The sequence below is a fragment of the Populus alba genome, chromosome 14 (genome assembly GCF_005239225.2).
Source record: "Populus alba chromosome 14, ASM523922v2, whole genome shotgun sequence".
In the NCBI taxonomy this organism is placed as follows: domain Eukaryota; kingdom Viridiplantae; phylum Streptophyta; class Magnoliopsida; order Malpighiales; family Salicaceae; genus Populus; species Populus alba.
The window spans coordinates 2330086-2350324 of NC_133297.1; the positions used below are offsets into that span (position 1 = coordinate 2330086).

The 20239-nt window shown below is 32.6% G+C and overlaps 3 protein-coding genes across 7 annotated transcripts; all 3 read right to left on the minus strand.

The window, feature by feature from the left end:
- Positions 1-1040: 1040 nt before the first annotated feature.
- On the minus strand, positions 1041-4024 carry LOC118035534 (B3 domain-containing protein At5g42700). 2 transcript variants are annotated; one of them, XM_035041140.2, is made up of 7 exons: positions 3599-4024; positions 3423-3518; positions 3302-3333; positions 3048-3210; positions 2350-2562; positions 2127-2215; positions 1041-1289 (listed from the first exon to the last, which is right to left on the minus strand). In XM_035041140.2, exons 1-6 carry the CDS (start codon positions 3731-3733, stop codon positions 2168-2170), a joined length of 687 nt encoding a protein of 228 aa, XP_034897031.1. In that variant the 5' UTR covers positions 3734-4024; the 3' UTR covers positions 1041-1289; positions 2127-2167. The 2 variants fall into 2 exon arrangements, with proteins under 2 accessions (XP_034897031.1, XP_034897039.1); XM_035041148.2 differs by having other exon boundaries at positions 2353-2562; positions 3599-4023.
- A 2911-nt stretch (positions 4025-6935) lies between these two features.
- LOC118035557 (B3 domain-containing protein At5g42700) lies at positions 6936-9538 on the minus strand. 4 transcript variants are annotated; one of them, XM_035041163.2, is made up of 7 exons: positions 9160-9538; positions 8984-9079; positions 8858-8889; positions 8605-8767; positions 7909-8118; positions 7686-7774; positions 6936-7258 (listed from the first exon to the last, which is right to left on the minus strand). In XM_035041163.2, the coding sequence occupies exons 1-6, from the start codon at positions 9292-9294 to the stop codon at positions 7727-7729; spliced, it is 684 nt and encodes a 227-aa protein (XP_034897054.1). In that variant the 5' UTR covers positions 9295-9538; the 3' UTR covers positions 6936-7258; positions 7686-7726. The 4 variants fall into 4 exon arrangements, with proteins under 4 accessions (XP_034897054.1, XP_034897066.1, XP_034897049.1 ...); XM_035041175.2 differs by having other exon boundaries at positions 6945-7258; positions 7912-8118; positions 9160-9531; XM_035041158.2 differs by lacking the exon at positions 6936-7258 and having other exon boundaries at positions 7549-7774.
- A 2810-nt stretch (positions 9539-12348) lies between these two features.
- On the minus strand, positions 12349-16452 carry LOC118035526 (uncharacterized). Its single transcript, XM_035041122.2, has 7 exons — positions 16037-16452; positions 15263-15320; positions 14891-14971; positions 14733-14768; positions 14351-14590; positions 14124-14265; positions 12349-13406 (listed from the first exon to the last, which is right to left on the minus strand). The coding sequence occupies exons 1-7, from the start codon at positions 16207-16209 to the stop codon at positions 12913-12915; spliced, it is 1224 nt and encodes a 407-aa protein (XP_034897013.1). The 5' UTR covers positions 16210-16452; the 3' UTR covers positions 12349-12912.
- Positions 16453-20239: the final 3787 nt, after the last annotated feature.

Consider the following 20239-nt stretch of genomic DNA (forward strand, 5'->3'; position numbering starts at 1 on the left):
GTTCCTCAAATTTTGGTGTTGACAAGCTGATTAAAAGCATATTCAATTTATTTTGCAGAGCAAGAACGGTAGCTGGACAGGTGGGTCCAGCTTGCCAAGCAGTGTTCCTGTCGACAACTACAGAGCTCATAGTTCATCCCCATTACAGCTCATCAGCCATGATGGTGGAGTCAATGCACCACACATCAAATACAATATTTGCAATAGTTTATGGTTTCTGACGACCATTTCGACTCCAGGAAATCGGTGGCGCCGCTGTTTGGAAACCTTTGCAGCAATTATTTGCACCATCAAATTTCCCATACCTGAGTTTGCAGCACGCTTGGACACATGGGGATCCTGAGGTGTTTGCCCCCTAGCAGCAGCTTCTAGGCACGTTCGTCACCTGACCTTCCAGACTAGTGCCTCTATAGGGTTAAGGCCAGGTCAATTATTGTAAACCTCGTGAATAGTTGCAGCCCTATTCCAACTGCCATGTGAACTGACAAAATGTCTCCGTCGACGGGAAAAAGTAGACATGTCATGCCCTAAGATGGAGTTCATCCACATATATTTTCCATGGTCTGAATTTACTACCAAAATCATGAAGGGAAAGAGTAGCAAAAGATTTTTAGCCAACAGAAACACAGACACACTAAAAGGTCTCAAAATTTACATTAAAAAAATAAAAAAAAAAATTTAAGTATTTATATAATAAATTTTAAAAAGAGTTAGTAACCAACTAAACAATATTAAAAAAAAAAAATTAGCCAAGAGAAAAAACAAATTTTAAAAAAAATCTTTACTAGGTTGGCCAGGTCTGACATTTTTTTACTTTTATTTGTTTTTCATCTTATCTGGATCGGTTTAAATCAATCAAATTTTAAGTTAACCTAATAAATCAGTCAGTCCAAAGTTTAATAACTAAGAGTAAAAACCACGAAGGTGTCACATTAGTTGGAGGGGTGGGATAAAGATTTCTCGAGACTCTGTGGTTCGAAACACCCTCACTTCACCTATCCTCGGAGGTTATTATTTGCTGGGTCAGTGGGCCTCGAATATTCAAGCGGTGGTCATGCTGAGCTGCTCTAACATGCATCAAAAGGTGTGGATTCGAGTTACTCATCATCAAAGAAAAAGAAAAGAAATAAAAGCAGCGGCAGAGAACTGAAAATAAGGATTAAGTAATCAAATACTACTAATTGTTTGATAAATCAGCCAACAGCTCAAGACTACAAAATGACAGACCCTGAGATTTTTTATAAACAGAGAAATTACTTTCTAGGGCAATCTACCACAAGCCGTTTTACCTGCAACCAAAAGAAATTAAAAGAACGTAAAATATGTTTGCGAAAGTTCAGAGATTGCAATCTGATAAAGTGAAATATTTGTATGCATTTACTCTTTTAGTTGTCAATATTTCGTCACCATTGCGATCTCTCGAATACACTGAAGATATCAAATTGTCCAAGTTTGACTTGTGCAGGACAAGGACATAATATAGCTAGCTGTATTGCATGCATTTTCTTTAGATAAGCACATCACTAGGAAAAGAAATTAGGAACAAGCAATTGACTCCCTTTTCACTGTCATATTTCTTGTCTCGTGGACCATGTGCCAGCCACATTAATGTCAAAAGAGTGCAAGTTGATGCAACTGATTCATAAAACAGTCACTGAATTCGTAAGTAGCAAGAGTACAGGAAGAATCCACAGCCTCCGTGAAAAACAGATCATGTAATTTTATGAGTGATCTAGCGTCGTGTTTGGGTGCTAACTTGAAACGAAGATAATAGGGACCAAAGAGACACGTTTCTCTATATTTTTTATTTTGAGATCATAGAAATTCATTCCGAAGCTATCACAGAAACATTTATTTTATGTTCATGTCTGTCTCTTAAACCAAATACGTTTCTATCTCTTTTGTTTGTCCTTTCTATCTTGGGACACTCAACCAAATTTCTAATTGCAAATTCTCTACTCTAAGCCTTCAGTACTATTATAAGAGAAATCTATAAATCCTCATCAAGATTTCGTCTAAACAAGTGGCCAATTATTTGGCATCCATTGCCACATGCTTGATGAACAAAAATAAAGTGGAGCAACAATAAGGAAATCAAATTTTGGCATGCATTCCAAGACAGTTACCTAAATTAATTTGGCTGCATCCGATACCACATTAAGAAAACTCAAAGACTGTTGCCCTGTTCCGAACCATTCACCCTTATGATATATACCTGGCAAAAAGATAGGAACTTTGTATCAAGTATCAATGGAACTCAATTTGCAAGGTAAAAATGAAAAATGAGAATAAGCAAACTGATTTGCCATGTTTCAGGTAGAGTCAATAGCATTGATGCATATTAACAACCACCTTGCATGTTGTAGGCTTGATTAACTGAAAAACCACAGCATCTCCATCTAGCAGTCCATGAGCAACGGCAAACCCTTTCCATCCACCACTTAGTCTATTATCTCGTGCTACATATGTAACTTGATACTCATCTGCATCTTCATCTATCAAAGTGAGGACATCGCCTCGCCTTGGAAGGTTCTTTCTGCAGAAGTCGACTGGAAGACCACCCTGCACCAAAATTTCCCTCATGATCTATATCATTGCCATCCACAGTTAAATAAACTTATATGATGTTTTGCACGCCAAAATGCAGTGGAATTAGAGCGAAGTGCAGTACATCTGAAGCCAGGTTTTACACAGAAAGCAAGTTGTTTTAAAGCTAGCAGATAATTAGATACATGTTAGTGGCTAAAACAATTAACAAAAAACAAGTGGGAAAAGAAAGACATGTGTGCACACGCACAGAGTGAATTAGTCCATCCATGGACGTGGCTTGCAAACTTGAGAAGCTCCTTAGATTGTCTGTCTACAGTTATCTTACAGAAAATCATGTGGCTCATGTATTTAGTTTTAATGTTGCTTTCCCTTGACTGAACATGAGAAATAGTAGGATTAAAAAACAGTGCGAATCTAAAAAATTGACAACACAGTCCATCCATATAGAAAGGAAAAGAGATTGAAACATAGGTTGGGAGGTGATAGATTTATCTCACCAGCGTAAATCCATCATTAACATTGGATTGAAGCATTGATTTTATAAAGATCGGATAGTCAGATCCTAAATCAGATTGTAACTTTTCTGCTTTCTCCATAGCCTTTGCCCTGGCTTCATCAGTAGCAAACACCCGGTCTGACAAATCTATTTCCTTGGGAATCCTGAGCAACATCAGTATCACACTAAAATATTAGCTTTATATGTTTCAATGCAGAGAGCTATAATTGGTTTAAGAAATTTGAATCAAAATACCTTCTTGGTATCACCACTCGATCAATAATAGCCTGTGAGAGAAAAAAAAAAAACCCATTATACACAACATCCAGCAAAAATAAACAAAATTTCATAAGCCCAAATGAAACTAACGGCTTACTTCATTAAAGAAAGGAGCAGGCTTGTTCGCGACACGATTGGACCTCCTAACCACAACCGCTTGTTTCTCGACTACTCGAGGTTTTGAGCGTTTCATCTGTTAATCAAACAAAAATAGAATGAGCATCATCACACATATAAAGGGAGAGGGAGTTATAGAGGAGATTAATTAATAACCGGAGAGGATTTGGTAGGGTTGGAAATTTTAAGAGCTTGAGTAAGCTTGTGGAGATTGAGGGCTTCCATTCTTTTCTTGTTCTCTTCCATTCTCTTTCGGCGACTTTCTTCATATGCTGTTATCTTTGCCACCATTTTTTACTGCAGAATCAAAAGGTTTCGATTGCTAGGATGTTAGCCCCTCCCTTCTTGAAGTCTGGGGAGCAGGGTGTGTGAGAGGGAGGGAGAGAGGAAAAAGAGAAATTTGAAATTGGGGGACTCCTGTACTGTGTCAATTAGGGCAAGAGAAGTCGACCGTTGAGTTCCCACCCATTATGAGTAATGATAGTCTCAGTGCCGGGGAGCCTGCTAGTTTACAGGTAGAATCCAATTTCTGGACTTGAAAAACCGTGCTGCCGCAAACTCTTTGGGCACCCTTGCAAGCAGTATAGTTTTTTTTTTTTTTTTTTGCCTGTTCGAATAGTTTATTTATATTTTAATTAATTTTTTGAGATTTTAAAATTAATAATCAGATAAGATTAACTCTAATATATGTAACATTTAAATTAATAATTTTTAAATAATAAATTTAAAATTTGACTAATTAAATAATAATTTAGTATAAATTTTTTTTATCATAATTGTATTTTCTTTAAAATTTAACTAGTTTTATGATTTGAATTATAAATTAGTTATCAAAATCCTATCTTGCGTGCTTGCTTTAGTACATTGTAACAAAAGGTAAAATAATTGTGCAAATTTCACAATAAAATTATAAATTTGTTCTTTATTAACAAAATTAGTTGTTGTTTTTTTTTATTTACGTGGGTATTCAAGTCAGTTTGCTTGTACCACGACTAATCCCTACGGTCCACTGAACATCCTGCAAACCTAGTGAGAATGTAAGGCACCGCGGGGGTGACAGGCATGCACAATAAGATTTGAACCCAGGTGCAAAAGAAAGGAACAAACCCCTTTCACCGCTAGGCCAAGACCTTCTTTTATCTAACCCATTAGTTGTTATAAGAAAAAACATGATTACATTGTATTTTTGTATTTTTATTACACAGTATAATTATATTATTATTATTGACAACAAAAAAAAACAATAAGCTTTGGTCTAGGAGATTTTTAGTACTTGATTTAATTTTTTAATAATTAAATTACATCATTACCCTTGAAATGTAAAATACTTTGCCTTTAATGAAGGTGTTCTTTTATCTTTTACTTTAAGTTATTTAATAGTTATTGAGTGTCATTAGAGACAATAAAATAATTTCATAAATAAACAAAAAAGAAAGAAAAAGGTTTAGAAGTGTGTAAACAATATCTAGTGGGTTCAAACATCATATATGATGTTATTTAGTGGTCAAAACCTTGCTTATTAGCGACTGAATTATCTCAACATTCCCTCCATGTACAGGCAATGTGTGAGACATAATTATTAGGCATAATTGTTTCTAGAGTGGTGTATGTAGCCTTTTATTTTTCTTTTCCTTTCCCTTTTTTCATACTTGATTTTCGAGCTGGCCTGGAAAAAAAATTCAAATCAACATTTAAGATTTTTTCCATATTCTCTTTATTGTAGTTTTTTTTATTTAGAATAATTTTTAAAATTAAGTATTCCATATATTCTCTTTATTGTAATTTTGTTTATTTAGAATAATTTATGAAGTTAAGGATTTTTTTAAATTTCATCCCCAATAGATATTTTCATCTGTTAGTTTACATTCTTTTGATTACTATTTATTTTATTTTAGATACCTTTTTGCAATTTTGTTTTTGCTTTTTCATATTTTTTTAGTTTTTTTCCTATTAAATCTAATACTTTTTTTATTATTGTATTTTTTTTCCTTGCAAGATTTTTTTAGATTTATTTTTTTTTATCCTCCAACATTTAATTATTCAGTTATTTATTTTCTTAGTCAAATCTGAATATAGAATTTAATGAATTGTAAATTTAAAAGATTAACCCCGATTTATAAAGTTGACACATGCCCCCCCTTTTTTAATCTTTTTTTTTCATTATCCAACTTTTTTTTTATTTTTTTTCTTCACTTTCCATGATGTTGTTTAGTCATTGTGAAAATAGTACGGGTTGCTTTAGTTTTTTTTTTCTTTGTTAAATTTAGCTTTTCTAAAGAAATTTTGTTTTTAAATTAAATTAAATTAATTAATTTAATTCTTCAATATTTAATTTTTCATGTGTTAAGCTTATAGGTTGAACTTGAGTTGAGAATTTAACCCAGCTTCATAAAGTTCACTTAGATTTGCTTGAGTTTTTTTCTTTTTTCTTTTTAGGCTATATGTTTTTTGCAATTTCATCCTCCAACACTTATTTTATTCTCTTTCTATGGTATTTATCTTTCCTTTTAAAATAATAAAAAAAAGATTACCTTGAGTATTTTTTTAGATCTTTGTTAAATTTTTAAAATGAATTTTTTTAATTAAAATAAATTTATTGACTTCATCCCCCAACATTTAATTTGACAAGTGATGAGCTTTTTAGTTTAGCTCAGGTCTATAATTTATTGAGTTATAAATTTAAAAGATTAATCTAGGTATACAAAGTTTACTTAGGATTGCTTGATTTTTTTATTTTTTATTTTATTTTCATCAACCAACATTTTATTATTTTTATTTATTTGTTTTCTATAGAATTGTTCTATGGTTTTGAAAATAACAAAGATTAACTCGGATTTTTTTTCCTCGTCTTTGTTGAATCTAGTCTTTTTTTAAATGAGTTTTGTTTTTTAATTAAATTAAATTAATTGCATTACAGTAAGCATGAAATTCTTGATTCATGATGTTTTTTTTTTTTTTTTTTTTGCTTTTTAAGTCATTCCTCTACCCATATGTGCAACATTTTTAAATACAAAAATCTTAAATTTTCCCCTTTTTAAAAAAAAAATATTAGCATCAGATGAATATTTTTTTATACTATTAATAAATTAACTCAGCCCACAGCATTCAGCGTGACATTTATCTAGTTTTAGCGCACTTGGTTTCCTTCACATCCTTTAGCACATGCATGATTCATCTCCACTTCAGATGAACAACCAGCTGGACCACGCAGATTAGCGTCACGACGGCTTATATGGCTTCTGCTTCTCCATTGACTTCACAAGAAGGAAGGGGAAAAGGAAGAGGGGTGGTAATAGATTTATTAGCATATTATTGGGTATTTTGATTGTTACTGTGGTTATAATTTGAAAATATAGATTTTTTAAAAAGATTATAAATTATAGTTTTTTTATAATGAATATTGAATTTATGGTGTGTATGAAATAGTTAGGGAAAAATATAATTTAACTGCAACAAATCCTTTACCTTCTCAATTATAATTATGCGACAAGGAAACAGCTTAAGGCAGCAAACCCTAGTTCATCAGAAGGCACTCTTTACTCAGTATGTTAGTGAGAAATGTTACGGTCATGAACTGCGTATGCATTTCATTGGAGAGCTGTTACAGTCTTGAACGGCGTGGGCATTTCATTGGATTAAATGGAGCATACCTTCGGGTGGGATTAAATGGGTGTCTGCTCAAGGAAGCTGATGACCTTAAATCCCAACCTTCAACGTTCTTGGGAATGCAGACGTCGAAAAGGATTTGACCAAGAACTCCATCCGGATTGATAGTTGGAGGGGTTCGCAAATGAACCAAAGCCTCCTTGTGCTCATCTTGCAAGGACCCAACATAGAAATTTTATGAGTGATTTAGCGTCATGTTTGGGTGCTAACTTGAAACGAAGATAATAGGGACAAAAGAGACACGTTTCTCTATATCTTTTATTTTGGAAACATAGAAATTCATTCCAAAGCTATCATAGAAACATTTATTTTATGTTCATGACTGTCTCTTAAACCAAAACGTTTCTATCTTTTGTTTGTCCTTTCTATATTGAGACACTTAACCAAATTTCTAATTGCAAATACTCTACTCTAAACCTTCAGTACTATTATAATAGAAATATATAAATCCTCCTCAAGATTTCGTCTAAACAAGTGGCCAATTATTTGGCATCCATTGTCACATGCTTGATGAACAAAAATAAAGTGGAGCAACAATAAAGAAATCAAATTTCGACATGCATTCCAAGACAGTTACCTAGATTAATTTGGCTGCATCCGATACCACATTAAGAAAACTCAAAGACTGTTGCCCTGTTCCGAACCATTCACCCTTATGATATATACCTGGCAAAAAGATAGGAACTGTGTATCAAGTATCAATGGAACTCAAGTTGCAAGGTAAAAATGAAAAATGAGAATAAGCAAACTGATTTGCCATGTTTCAAGTAGAGTCAATAACATTGATGCATATTAACAACCACCTTGCATGCTGTAGGCTTGATTAACTGGAAAACCACAGCATCTCCATCTAGCAGTCCATGAGCAACGGCAAACCCTTTCCATCCACCACTTAGTCCATTCTTTCGTGCTAAATATATAACTTGATACTCATCTGCCTCTTCATCTATCAAAGTGATGACATCGTCTCGCCTTGGAAGGTTCCTTCTGCAGAAGTCGACTGGAAGACCCTGCACCAAAATTTCCCTCATGATCTATATCATTGCAATCCACAGTTAAAAAAACCTATATGATGTTTTGCACGCCAAAATGCTGTGGAATTAGAACGAATTACAGTACATCTGAAGCCAGGGCATAAACAGAAGGCAAATTGTTTTAAACCTAACAGATAATTAGATACATATTAGTGGCTAAAAAATTTAACAAAAAACAAGTGGGAAAAGAAAGACGTGTGTGTGCACACGCACAGAATGAATTAGTCCATCCATGGACGTGGCTTGCAAGCTTGAGAAGCTCCTTAGATTGTCTGTCTGCAGTTATCTTACAGAAAATTATGTGGCTCATGTAAATAATTTTAATGTTACTTTCCCTTGATTGAACATGACAAATTGTAGGATTAAAAAACAGTGCGAATCTAAAAAATTGACAACACAGTCCATCCATATAGAAAGGAAAAGAGATTGAAACATAGGGTGGAGAGGATAGATTTATCTGACCAGCCAAAATCCACCAGTAACATGGGATTGAAGCATTGATTTTATAAAGATCGGATAGTCAGATCCTAAATCAGATTGTAACTTTTCTGCTTTCTCCATAGCCTTTGCCCTGGCTTCATCAGTAGCATACACCCGGTTTGACAAATCTCTTGCCTTGGAAATCCTGAGCAACACAGTATCACACTAAAATATTAGCTTTATATGTTTCAACGCAGAAAGCTATAATTGGTTTAAGAAATTTGAATCAAAATACCTTCTTGGTATCACCACTCGATCAAGAACAACCTGTGAGAAAAAAAAAAACCCATTATACACAACATCCAGCAAAAATAAACAAAATCCCAAAATTTCATAAGCCCAAATGAAACTAACGGCTTACTTCTTTAAAGAAAGGAGCAGGCTTGTTCGCGACACGACTGGACCTCCTAACCACAACCACTTGTTTCTCGACTACTCGAGGTTTTGAGCGTTTCATCTGTTAATCAAACAAAAATAGAATGAGCATCATCACACATATAAAGGGAGAGGGAGTTATAGAGGAGATTAATTAATAACCGGAGAGGATTTGGTAGGGGTGGAAATTTTAAGAGCTTGAGAAAGTTTGTGGAGATTGAGGGCTTCCATTCTTTTCTTGTTCTCTTCCATTCTCTTTCGGCGACTTTCTTCATATGCTGATATCTTTGCCACCATTTTTACTGCAGAATCAAAAGGTTTCGATTGCTAGTATGTTAGCCCTCCCTTCTTGTAGTCTGGGGAGCAGTGTGTGTGAGAGGGAGGGAGAGAGAAAAGGAGAAATTTGAAATTGGGGGACTCCTGTACTGTGTCAATTAGGGCAAGAGAAGTCGACCGTTGAGTTCCCACCCATTATGAGTAATGATAGTGTCAGTGCCGGGGAGCCTGCTAGGCTGCTAGTTCACAGGTAGAATCTAATTTTTGGACTTGAAAAACCGTGCAGCCACAAACTCTTTTGGCACCCTTGCAAGCAGTATAGTTTTTTTTTTTTTCCTTTTAATTGTGGGTTATCTAACTAGCTTATACGTAAAATTAATGATTATTCTTTGAAATTTTAAAATTAATAATTAAATAAATCTCTAATAATTTTATAGTTTACAACACTCAATTAAACTGATAATTTTTAAAAATTAAATTAAAAAAATAACTAATTAAACTATACCTCTCATGTTTCAGTATAGTTTTCTTTAAAGTGATTGTATTTTTTTTTTATAGATTTGACTAACTTGAAGACCCAAATTATAGATTAGTTGTCTAAGTCCTATCTTGCAATTTTGCTTTGGTATTTATGCGAATAATTACAAGCACAGATAAGGTGCTTGCTTTGTAAATAATTGTGCAAATTTCACGGTGAAACTATAATTTTGTTCTTTGTTGGCAAAATTAGTTGGTTTTGTTTTAGGGCATGGTGGTTTTTCTTATCGGACCCAATAGTTATTATAAGAAAAAACATGATTAGATTGTATTTTTATATTTTTATTACACAGTATAATTATATTATTACTATTGATAAAAAAAAAAAAAAAAACATTAAGCTTTGCTCTATAGCTTTTTAGTTTTCGACTTAATTTTTAAATAATTAATTACATCATTTTCCTCGGTATGTAAAATACTTTGCCTTCAATGGAGGTGTTTTTTTGACTTTTATATTTAGTTATTTGATAGTTCTTACAAGATAATTTCATAAATAAATAAATAAAAAAAAAGTCTAGAAGTGCATGAACAATATCCATGGGTTCGGATAGCATGTGTAACGTTGTTTAGTAGTCAAAAACCTTACTTTCCAAAAGGCGGCAACTAAATTGTCTCAATGTTCCCTCCACGTTTAGGCATTGCATGCGGCATAATTGTTTACGGAATGACACATGTAACCTTTTATTTTGTTTTTCTTTTACCCTTTCTCATACTTGATTTTCAAGCTAGCCTTAAAAAAATTCAAATCAACCCTTAAGATTTCTTGTTCTAAAGATTCGGTTCATGTTCTCTTTATTGCAGTTTTTTTATTTAGAATAATTTTTAAAATTAAGTATTTTTTCAATTTCATCCCTATTCTCTTTATTATAATTTTGTTTATTTTGAATAATTTATGAAGTTAAGGATTTTTTTAAAATTTCATCCCTAATAGATATTTTCATTTGTTAGAATTGGTTTACATTCTTTTGATTATTATTTATTTTATTTTAGATATTTTTTTGCTTTTTCATCATTCTTGAGTTTTTTCTATCAACTCTAATACTTTTTATTATATTTTATTACAAGATTTTTTTAGATTAATTTATTATTATTATTATTTCATCTTCCAACATTTAATTAGTCATTTATTTATCTTCTTGGTTAGATCTAAATCTAGAATTTAATGGGATTGCAAGTTTAAAAGATTAATCTCGATTTGTAAAATTGACACGAGTTTTTTTTTTTTTTTTTTTTTATCTTTTTTTTCCATCACCCAACATTTTTTTCGTCACTTTCCATGAGGTTGTTTAGTCATTTTGAAAATAGTATGAGTTGTTTTGGTTTTTGTTTTTTTTTCTTTGTTAAATCCACCTTTTCTTAATGAATTTTATCTTTGAATTAAATTAAATTAATTAATTTCATTCTCCAATATTTAATTTTTCATGTGTTAAACTTATGGTTGAACTTGGATTGAGAATTTAATGAATTGCAAGTTTGAGAGTTTAACCCGACTTTATGAAGTTCACTCGGGCTTGCTTGAGTTTTTTTTTTTTTTTTTTGCGATTTCATCCGTTTAACACTTTTTTTATTTGCTTTTTATGGTATTTATCTTTCTTTTTAAAATAAAAAAGGTTGCCTTAAGTATTTTTTTTAGATCTTTGTTAAATTTAGCTTTTTTTAAATGAATTTTTTTTAATTAAATTAAATTTATTGATTTCATCCCCCAACATTTAATTTGACGAGTGTTGAAATTTTTTGTTTAGCTCAGGTATGCAATTTAATGGGTTATAAATTTAAAAGACTAACCCGGGTTTATAAAATTCACTTGGGCTTGATTGATTTTTTTTTTTGTAGTTTCATCTACCAATATTTTATTTTATTTATTTATTTACTTTCTATGAGATTTTTTTATGGTTTTGAAAATAACAAAGGTCAACTCGGATTTTTTTTCCTGATCTTTGTTGAATCTAGCTTTTTTGAAAAGAATTTTATTTTTTAATTAAATTAAATTAATTGCATTACAGTAAGCATGAGATTCTTGATTCATGGTTTTTTTTGTTTTTATTTGCTTTTTGAGTCATTATTTTAACAGTATGTGCGGTTTTTTAAATATAAAAACCTTAATTTTTTTTATTATTTCTTTTAAAATATTAATATTACATGAATATTTTTTTATACTATTAATAAATTAACTCAGCCCACAGCATTCAGCGTGACATTTATCTAGTTTTAGCGCACATGGTTTCCTTCACATCCTTTAGCACATGCATGATTAATCTCCACTTCAGATGAATAACCAGCTGGACTCGGCAGATTTGAGTCACGACGGCTTATATGGCTTCAGCTTTTCCATTGACTTCAAAAGAAGGAAGGGGAAAAGTAAGGGGTGGAAATAGATTTATTAGCATATTATTGGGTATTGTGATTGTTACTGTGGTTATAATTTGAAAATATAGATTTTTAAAAAAAATTATAAATTATAGTTTTTTTATAATGAATATTGAATTTATAGTGTCTTAATTACTCAAACATTTTTAAATTTATAGTCAGGGCAAAATATAATTTAACTGCAACAAATCCTTTACCTTCTCAATTATAATTATGCTTAGAAGAAGTGATTTAGTAATGAACATGCGAGTGTGATATCAACAACTAATCTATTATGAGACGAGGAAACACCTCAAGGCAGCAAACCCTAGTTCATCAGAAGGCACTCTTTACTCAGTATGTCATTGCCCTAAGCTCTTTAACCAGAGTAGCAACTCACCTTATTATTCTATTCTTTTTCGGTAGTTTGCAAGGGGGGAACTCCACCACAGAAATATACGAGGAATGTTGGCTTCGTGAATCAGTGGATTTACATTTCACAAAATCTACTTGTTTCCACAGGAGACTCCAAAGTAAGTGTTGCAAATAAAATTACTGTACACCTCAAAGCTCAAACCCCCTGGCTCCCACGTTTATTCTTTTAGGATGAAGAAAGCATTGCCTCTTTGGAAACCTCAAAGCCAAGGCTTGACACCTAATTTGAATCTTGCACATTCACACAAGCAATCTCGCCTCTAGGTTGTCAGTGAGAACTGTTATGATCATGAACTGCGTATGCATTTCATTGGAGAGCTGTTACAGTCTTGAACGGCGTATGCATTTCATTGGATTAAATGGAGCATACCTTCGGGTGGGATTAAATGGGTGTCTGCTCAAGGAAGCTGAAGACCTTAAATCCCAACCTTCAACATTCTTGGGAATGCAGACGTCGAAAAGGATTTGACCAAGAACTCCATCCGGATTGATAGTTGGAGGGGTTTGCAGATGAACCAAATTCTCCTTGTGCTCATCTTGCAACGACCCAACATCTCTACCCTCATAATACTCTACTGAGCTTGGCATAAAGAAATGATCACTTGGTGCAATACTAACTCCCCGAAAACTATGGTGTGGATTGGCAGCTGCTTTCCTCAGGTCACTGATTGGCTCAGATATCTCATCATGTGTCCCCTCAAAGCCCATCCTTTCTCCTTCAAGTCGTTGAATTCTTTGGGAATAAATTGCAGCTGCCTTACCAAGGAGCTCAGTCACAGCAGCGTTGTAGTCAACAGGATAGGATCGATAATGACCTACAGTAATTCATATGGAGAGAATTGGAATATGCTAGTGCAAAGGAGAAGAGAAGCATAGCGGCAATCTAAGAACTCTTAAAAGGCTGGTGATCAAAATTTCAAACATCAAGTATCAAGATGGTAAATAAAGATTGGCAATCAAACTAACACATCAAGTTTTAACATAGTAAACCTTTACTTGGTAGCCACATTCAATTATAACTAAATTATGCAATTCTGTAAAAAGACAGCACTTGCTCCAATAACAGAATATACATTAATTTTATGTTGATTGTGTAGCATATAAAATTAGACAAAGGAGCTTGTCCATCACAACATTGACTTTAATGGGAATCCAAGGGGTTTTCAAAAGTTTTACCACACGTGAAAAAGATACAAGTGGCATAACCCAGAGCATCAAGCTACGGAGACTCCCTCCACCCACATATACACAGGACCCACCATGACAATTATTCATGGATCCAACATTTATGTGAGAGAGAAGAGTGCAAATCCAGTATACTAAATAATTCCTCCTCCCAGGCTACAAATGCTTGAGACCAAATTATGCATCCTAATGCATGGGTGCCTAAAACAAGAGAAAACAAATGACACAACCCCCTTTGGTTTTAATACGTGAGTGCTATTCAGAGCAGCGCGCCATAATAGTTTCAGCAGTAACATGGCATGTAATATGGTCCTGGTTGAACATAGTAATCGTAGTTAGAAACAGACCTACATGCGGAGAGTCATTCATTTTCAGAAGCTTTACATCACCACCAAGTTCTTTTAGTCTTTGAGCGAAATTGCAAATGACTTGATAAGGAGCAAGATCATCATTCTCTGAGCACAAAATTAGATATGGACCCCCCATGCTCTGCAATAAAATGATGCTCAATTTAAATAGAGAGAAAACAACAGCAGCGCAGCATATTTATAGAAACATGCTATTATGTACTTACAACAGAGGAGTAGAGAGTCTGCCAATACTCAGCACGCTGTGATTCAAATCTGTTGAGGAAGAGAGCATCAAGACTGCTACTAATTCCATTTGTCATCCAAGACAGCATTCTTGGTGGATGAGACATTTTGAGAACAGATGGGTGAACAACAAATCGTCTCCCCATATCACTCGTAAAATCCACTGGACTAGAATCATAGATATGGCCTGAGATACAATCTCTGACCAGCTGATGGTCATCCTATTGATGGAGAAAAGGAAAAAAAGTACCAAAACAAGACAGAAATAGAAATGAGCGTGATGTGCATAAATTATTAGTGAAACATGTAGCTTTGACCACATATACAAAGAGGACATCAAATTCGTGCAGAAAAATGGCATACCGGATTTAGTTGTACTTCACACTTTCCCTCAATGATCTGATATGGAAAAAGAAAACGAATTCACTCATCCACACAAACTGCCTGGGTTGCTTCTTACTCAAACAGAGGCGATATTATCCATCACTGACAGTTACCCAAAGGTATATGAGGTAGTTTACCTGGAGAACCTTGTACATGCAAGCTTTGGGACCACCAGAAAAGGATGCAAGGACTATAGGGCATGGCCTTATCTTTAGCTCCTACACATAAAAAAAAATGAAGCAAGCAAATTACAAGACAATTAAACTCAAAAGACTTTGAGCTAGAGTAGTACAAAAGTTGTGGTTTAGTCCTCAGGGAGAGTGCCATATTTCAATCCATGATCAAATGCTTTGGCAAGTAAAAGGATATGTGTAGTACAAAGGCAACACGAGATCTCATTCAAAATTCTGTGAGGCAGGTGAAGTGGCACTAGATCATAGCCGTATAAAATCTAACAGGTATATTAAATAAATGCATCAGAGAAAGATTTTAAGTAGAATTACACTGACCTCAAGAAGTCCGTTGAGCATGTCAAATGCTAAAGTTTCAGCCTTCTCCGGAAAGAACCTGTGCAGCAGTAACATGCAGAAATCAAACCACTGATAAAACACAATCACCAATGTCAAAGTCATGAAACTTGCAAGTAAATGCGAGAAATGCACATAATTCCCATTTACAGTAAGTGTCGATATCCCGTGAAGTAATCAGCACAATATATGGAAACTGTTTCAGGAAAAAACTGAAAATCTAGCTTGGTCACCTAGGCCTGCACTTCTAAATTATTCCTATCATCTATTCATGTTAAATGCACAATGAATTCGAATCCTTTGATAAAGAATCTATCCATTCCTAGTATACAAATCAAACAGGCTTAGGTTGCTTTTCAATCTGCACCTGTTTCAACAACCAGATCCCATCTAATACTTTTAGATAAAGCTATCATCCGTTATCAGAGATGTTATGACCCATAAAGAAGGACAAAAAACTTGACTCACTTCATCTTCAACTCCACCTATCTAGCTAAGCTGTTTTCCATTTCTAACCTGATACTTCAACATACAACGTAACAAAATTCATCAAAAACTACAATTAAGCATCATCCAAAAACACACGAGCACCAATCAAGAAAAAAAATTCAACCCAAACCCTTGTTTCAGCATATCCAGCAACCAAACCCAAGACACCGAAATCTTGAAAACCCAGTCAAATCCAATCAAGCCCAGAAACCAATTCTTAACCAAGACAAAAAAAAAACGATTCAAAGGGGAAAAAAACAAACTTACATATTGAAGAACTGGGAGTGACAAATAAGGGAATTCCAACCAAGAGACCCATAAAGGTCAACATAAGTTTTCACATGTCTTTCTCGACTAGACATCCAAGGGAAAACCACCACTATCCCTTCTCTATTCATTTCCCTCCTCCCCCAATAGCACTTACCTCCAAATCCCCACATTTTCTTCCTCCCCCCTCCAGAAACAGCTTTCCAGCTCTTTATCAATGGACTTTGATGATTACTGTGCCCAGCTAATTAGCTTTTAGGAAACAGAGAATTAAAGACAGCAAAGATCCAATCTAAGAGAAACAAAAGTAGACGTAATCATAAGGTTCTGTAAGTTGTCTCCACACTGATACTTTCTTTACCTTCTCTTTCTTCCTTTCTACTTGCAACTTTCAAATAATGCTCGGAGATATGGAAGGGTAGACGGCGTACCCTGTATATTCCGCTATCTCTTTTATCTGAAACTGCCAGATGTCACATTAATTCTTTTGCCACGTTTTCAATCTGGTACTTTGATATTACTGATATACCCTTGTGTTGTGTGGTGTCAATTTATAATTGGTTGGGGCGGGTATATTTGTAAAAATGATGTTATTAAAACTGATCTAGCCTCCTCGATAAACTTAAAAGGAAATTAAATAAGAATTTATCCAATCAAATACTAGCAATAAGATCTAATTTGAATTAATTTTTTTAAAAATAATATTGTTTTAAAATTTTTAAATATAGAAACAATATAGTTTTAATTTACCTTGATCAACAATTTCAGCTTACCATCCAAATTTCAATGGGTTTTTAAAATCTAAAAACTACTTCAATTATCAATCTCATCCATGATTTTAATTGTAAACTCCAATAAATTTAATAAATTTCTTGTTAAGCTGTGCCCGGGAAAATTATGTACAAGCAGGCGGCCGCATAATATTTGAGAGTTTGGAAACCTGGTTTGGTAATTGATTTGGTCTAAAGTCTAAATTATAGTTTTTTTCCTGATTACTGGATTTTAATCGGGTCATTTGGGTCAATTTTGTTTTTTTTTATAAATCAAAACAATATTATTTTGATAAAAACAAAAAAAATAGAGTCAATTGTTTACAATCAAGTTTTTAACCGGGTTAACTGATCAGACAATCCCATGTTGTGATTTCTTTTATTTTTTTTTAAACTTGACCGGATTTTAATTTAAGCTTAACTAAATTTTAAGTCGGGTTTCGAAACTATGATTCGAAGACGTGATCATAGCCCATCCAATTGGTGAGAGGGTGAGGGTGGAAGCAGTCTGGTGTTGCCATATAATTGATCTAACGAAACGAAAAAACAGCTTGTTTGTTATTTGAGATTTTACCAATTCTGCAAACTACATTGCTCTTGTTCCTTACTATATTTAAGGATTTGAGACGCGGTGGGCCGTGGAGAAAGAGTGCACGGCTCGCAAGAGACATGTTTTTTTGTTAAAAAGACGCGATATACGCCTGAAATTTGGTTCGGGATCCTCTCGGAAAATGATCTCGGTTGTTGAGTTGCCAGTTTTCCCTAATGTCAACGAGTCATTAATTTTTTTTTATGCTAATTTGCTTAGGTTTGATGGGCAACGATTAGATTAGAGCTTGTTTTTAATGTCTTAATCCTTTATTTATATATATATATATATATAGATCGTTTTGATATGTTTATAACAAATAATTTTTTAAAATTAAAAAAAAAAAATATATATATATATATAAAATTTAATATAAAAAAATCAAAATTTTTAAAAATTATAATTTTAAATTCAAATACGTTACAATCAAGCTCTTAATCAAATCTTGAAATGTTACTTTTGAAACAATTTTTGAGCAATATTTGCTGAACCCAGCAAATAGATTAAAAAAAAAAAACCGCCCTTGGATGATGGGGTCTTCTGAATAGTTTGACAACCGGTTGTGTGTGGTTTGATTCAAATTTAAAATAATATTTTTTATTTTTAAATTTAGTATATTAAAATATCTAAAAATATTAATTTTAAAAAACCATATTTATCTTAAACAGCCAAGTCAACCAAATCTATCTCCTACAAGGACAAGTCATACATGCATTATATATATATATATATATATATTATATATATATATATATATATATATATATATATATATATATATATCATCCTTGTGAAGTGAAAATATATACCTATGACTTTATCATCCATACTCGCTAATAATCCTTAATTTCAAACACTTATCCCCTAACTAGACTTTGAAGCAGGAGGTGGCAAAGGAAAGAATTGATACGTTTGTCACTCGCTCGATGCAAGTTGGCAGCCACCACGAGCCTTTTGTTCAGTTTTTTCACCTCTCCTACTATCTTTTGATGCCTGCACCCATTCGGTCTTAGGCTCGTATTCCCTCTTCTGTTCACCTAATCATTCTAGAGTTTCTATTAAACTAAATCTTTATTTAATAATGCAGTTTAATTTATTTTTAAAAATATTTTTTACCTAAAAGATCATTAATTTAATGATTTTCAAGTGTTTTTATTAATTTTAATTTGTTAATGCCACCAGTAAAAAAATTCAAAACAATTATTTTTAATTGAAAAATACATTTATAAAAACATTATACATTGCACAACAACACAAGCAATAACAAATTTGTCTCGTATCATTATTCTTCATCATTCTCCATCTCATTGTAATGTTTTTTTCAACCTTGTCAAAATCAATCAACTAGATTTATTTTAATTATTATTACTATGGTGTTCAATCCAGTTTATGTATATATTAACTAATTTCACAAGATTTAAAATTAACAATTATATAAATCTCTAATAATTTTAAAATTTATAAGACTCATACTAATAATTTCTATAAAACATACTTAAAATCTAACTTTAACTAATCAAGCTTTACCTTACAAGAATAATTAGCTAGACTTTCTTCAACTTCCATTTGATGGTCCTTCATGTCGTGTTTACCAATACGAGGAGTGGGAAACGCGATGAAGGAAAATAAAATAGGTGACAAAACAACAATGTCCTTGGTCCTTGAAAACATGACTTTCATTCTTCTAACCTTTTATTATATATTTTAAAAGTTTGTGGGCGTAGTTCAAATCCCAAAATAAAAAAATAAAGAAAAAAAAAAAAAAAAACCTTGCTAGAAGGCCACCAGGAAATCCCTGCTAACAAAGTTCATTCAAGTGCATCTTCCTTGGGTACATAAAAAATTCCAGCATATGGAAAAGCTATATCTAGTTAAATTATAAATCACATAAATAATATAGTTTAGCAGGTCAACATCACGGGCAACACAAGGGTTAATTATCCCTCTCTCTTTCTCTAGAAGTTAGCTTATCAGTAATAAAATTCATGACTATGACTTGTCAGCTACTACAATACCTCTTGAAAAGTCTATTATGTTCAAATGTGAACGCACATCTTCAACAAACTAGTTTAATTTTCAAAAAGAATTTATGCCTTTGTTTTTTTTTTTTTTTGAATTTTAATTTCAAAGCAATGACAACTCTTGACTAGTCAAGGGAAAAAAAAATACAAAAACCAATCTAATTGTGTTTGTGTTAGAAAAAATAACAAACCTAGAAAATACCACATGGATAGTCTCAATGTAATCATCAAGTAATTTCTTATATCAATTTTATTTTAAAATTTTTTAAAACTCTCAATCGAAAAATTTTGTTCATTTTTAAGATATTATGCCCAAGTTTGCATTCAAGTTACATCGGGAAATGATGTCATTTTATAAAATTTAATGTTTTTTAACTATTTAAACAAAAGTTCTTGATTGAAAAATTAACATAGTTAAGTAATTAAATTGATAAAAAAAAAGTTTTAAGTAGAAAATTGATATTATTTCGATAATATGATGGTGTATTATTCTCTAATTTAATTTAATTAATGATCGCATATTTTTGTAGCTTAAATTTTGATATGACTAAATATTTTGTATTTGAAAATGTAATTATGATTGCTTTTTAAAGTATTTTTTATTTAAAAATATATTAAAATAAAATTTTATTTTTATTTTCTAAAATTTTTTTCTTACATGAGTATATAGTTCACTAGGAAAAAGAGTCGTTGCCCCTAACAGTATTAATTAATTAATATTCAGGGCTACGCAGCTATGGAAACAAAGGAGTTATCATACTGAAGTGGTAATATGTAGTGAGCGGTCGTGCTCCTTGCATGAGCATGGCTCAATTATCCACTC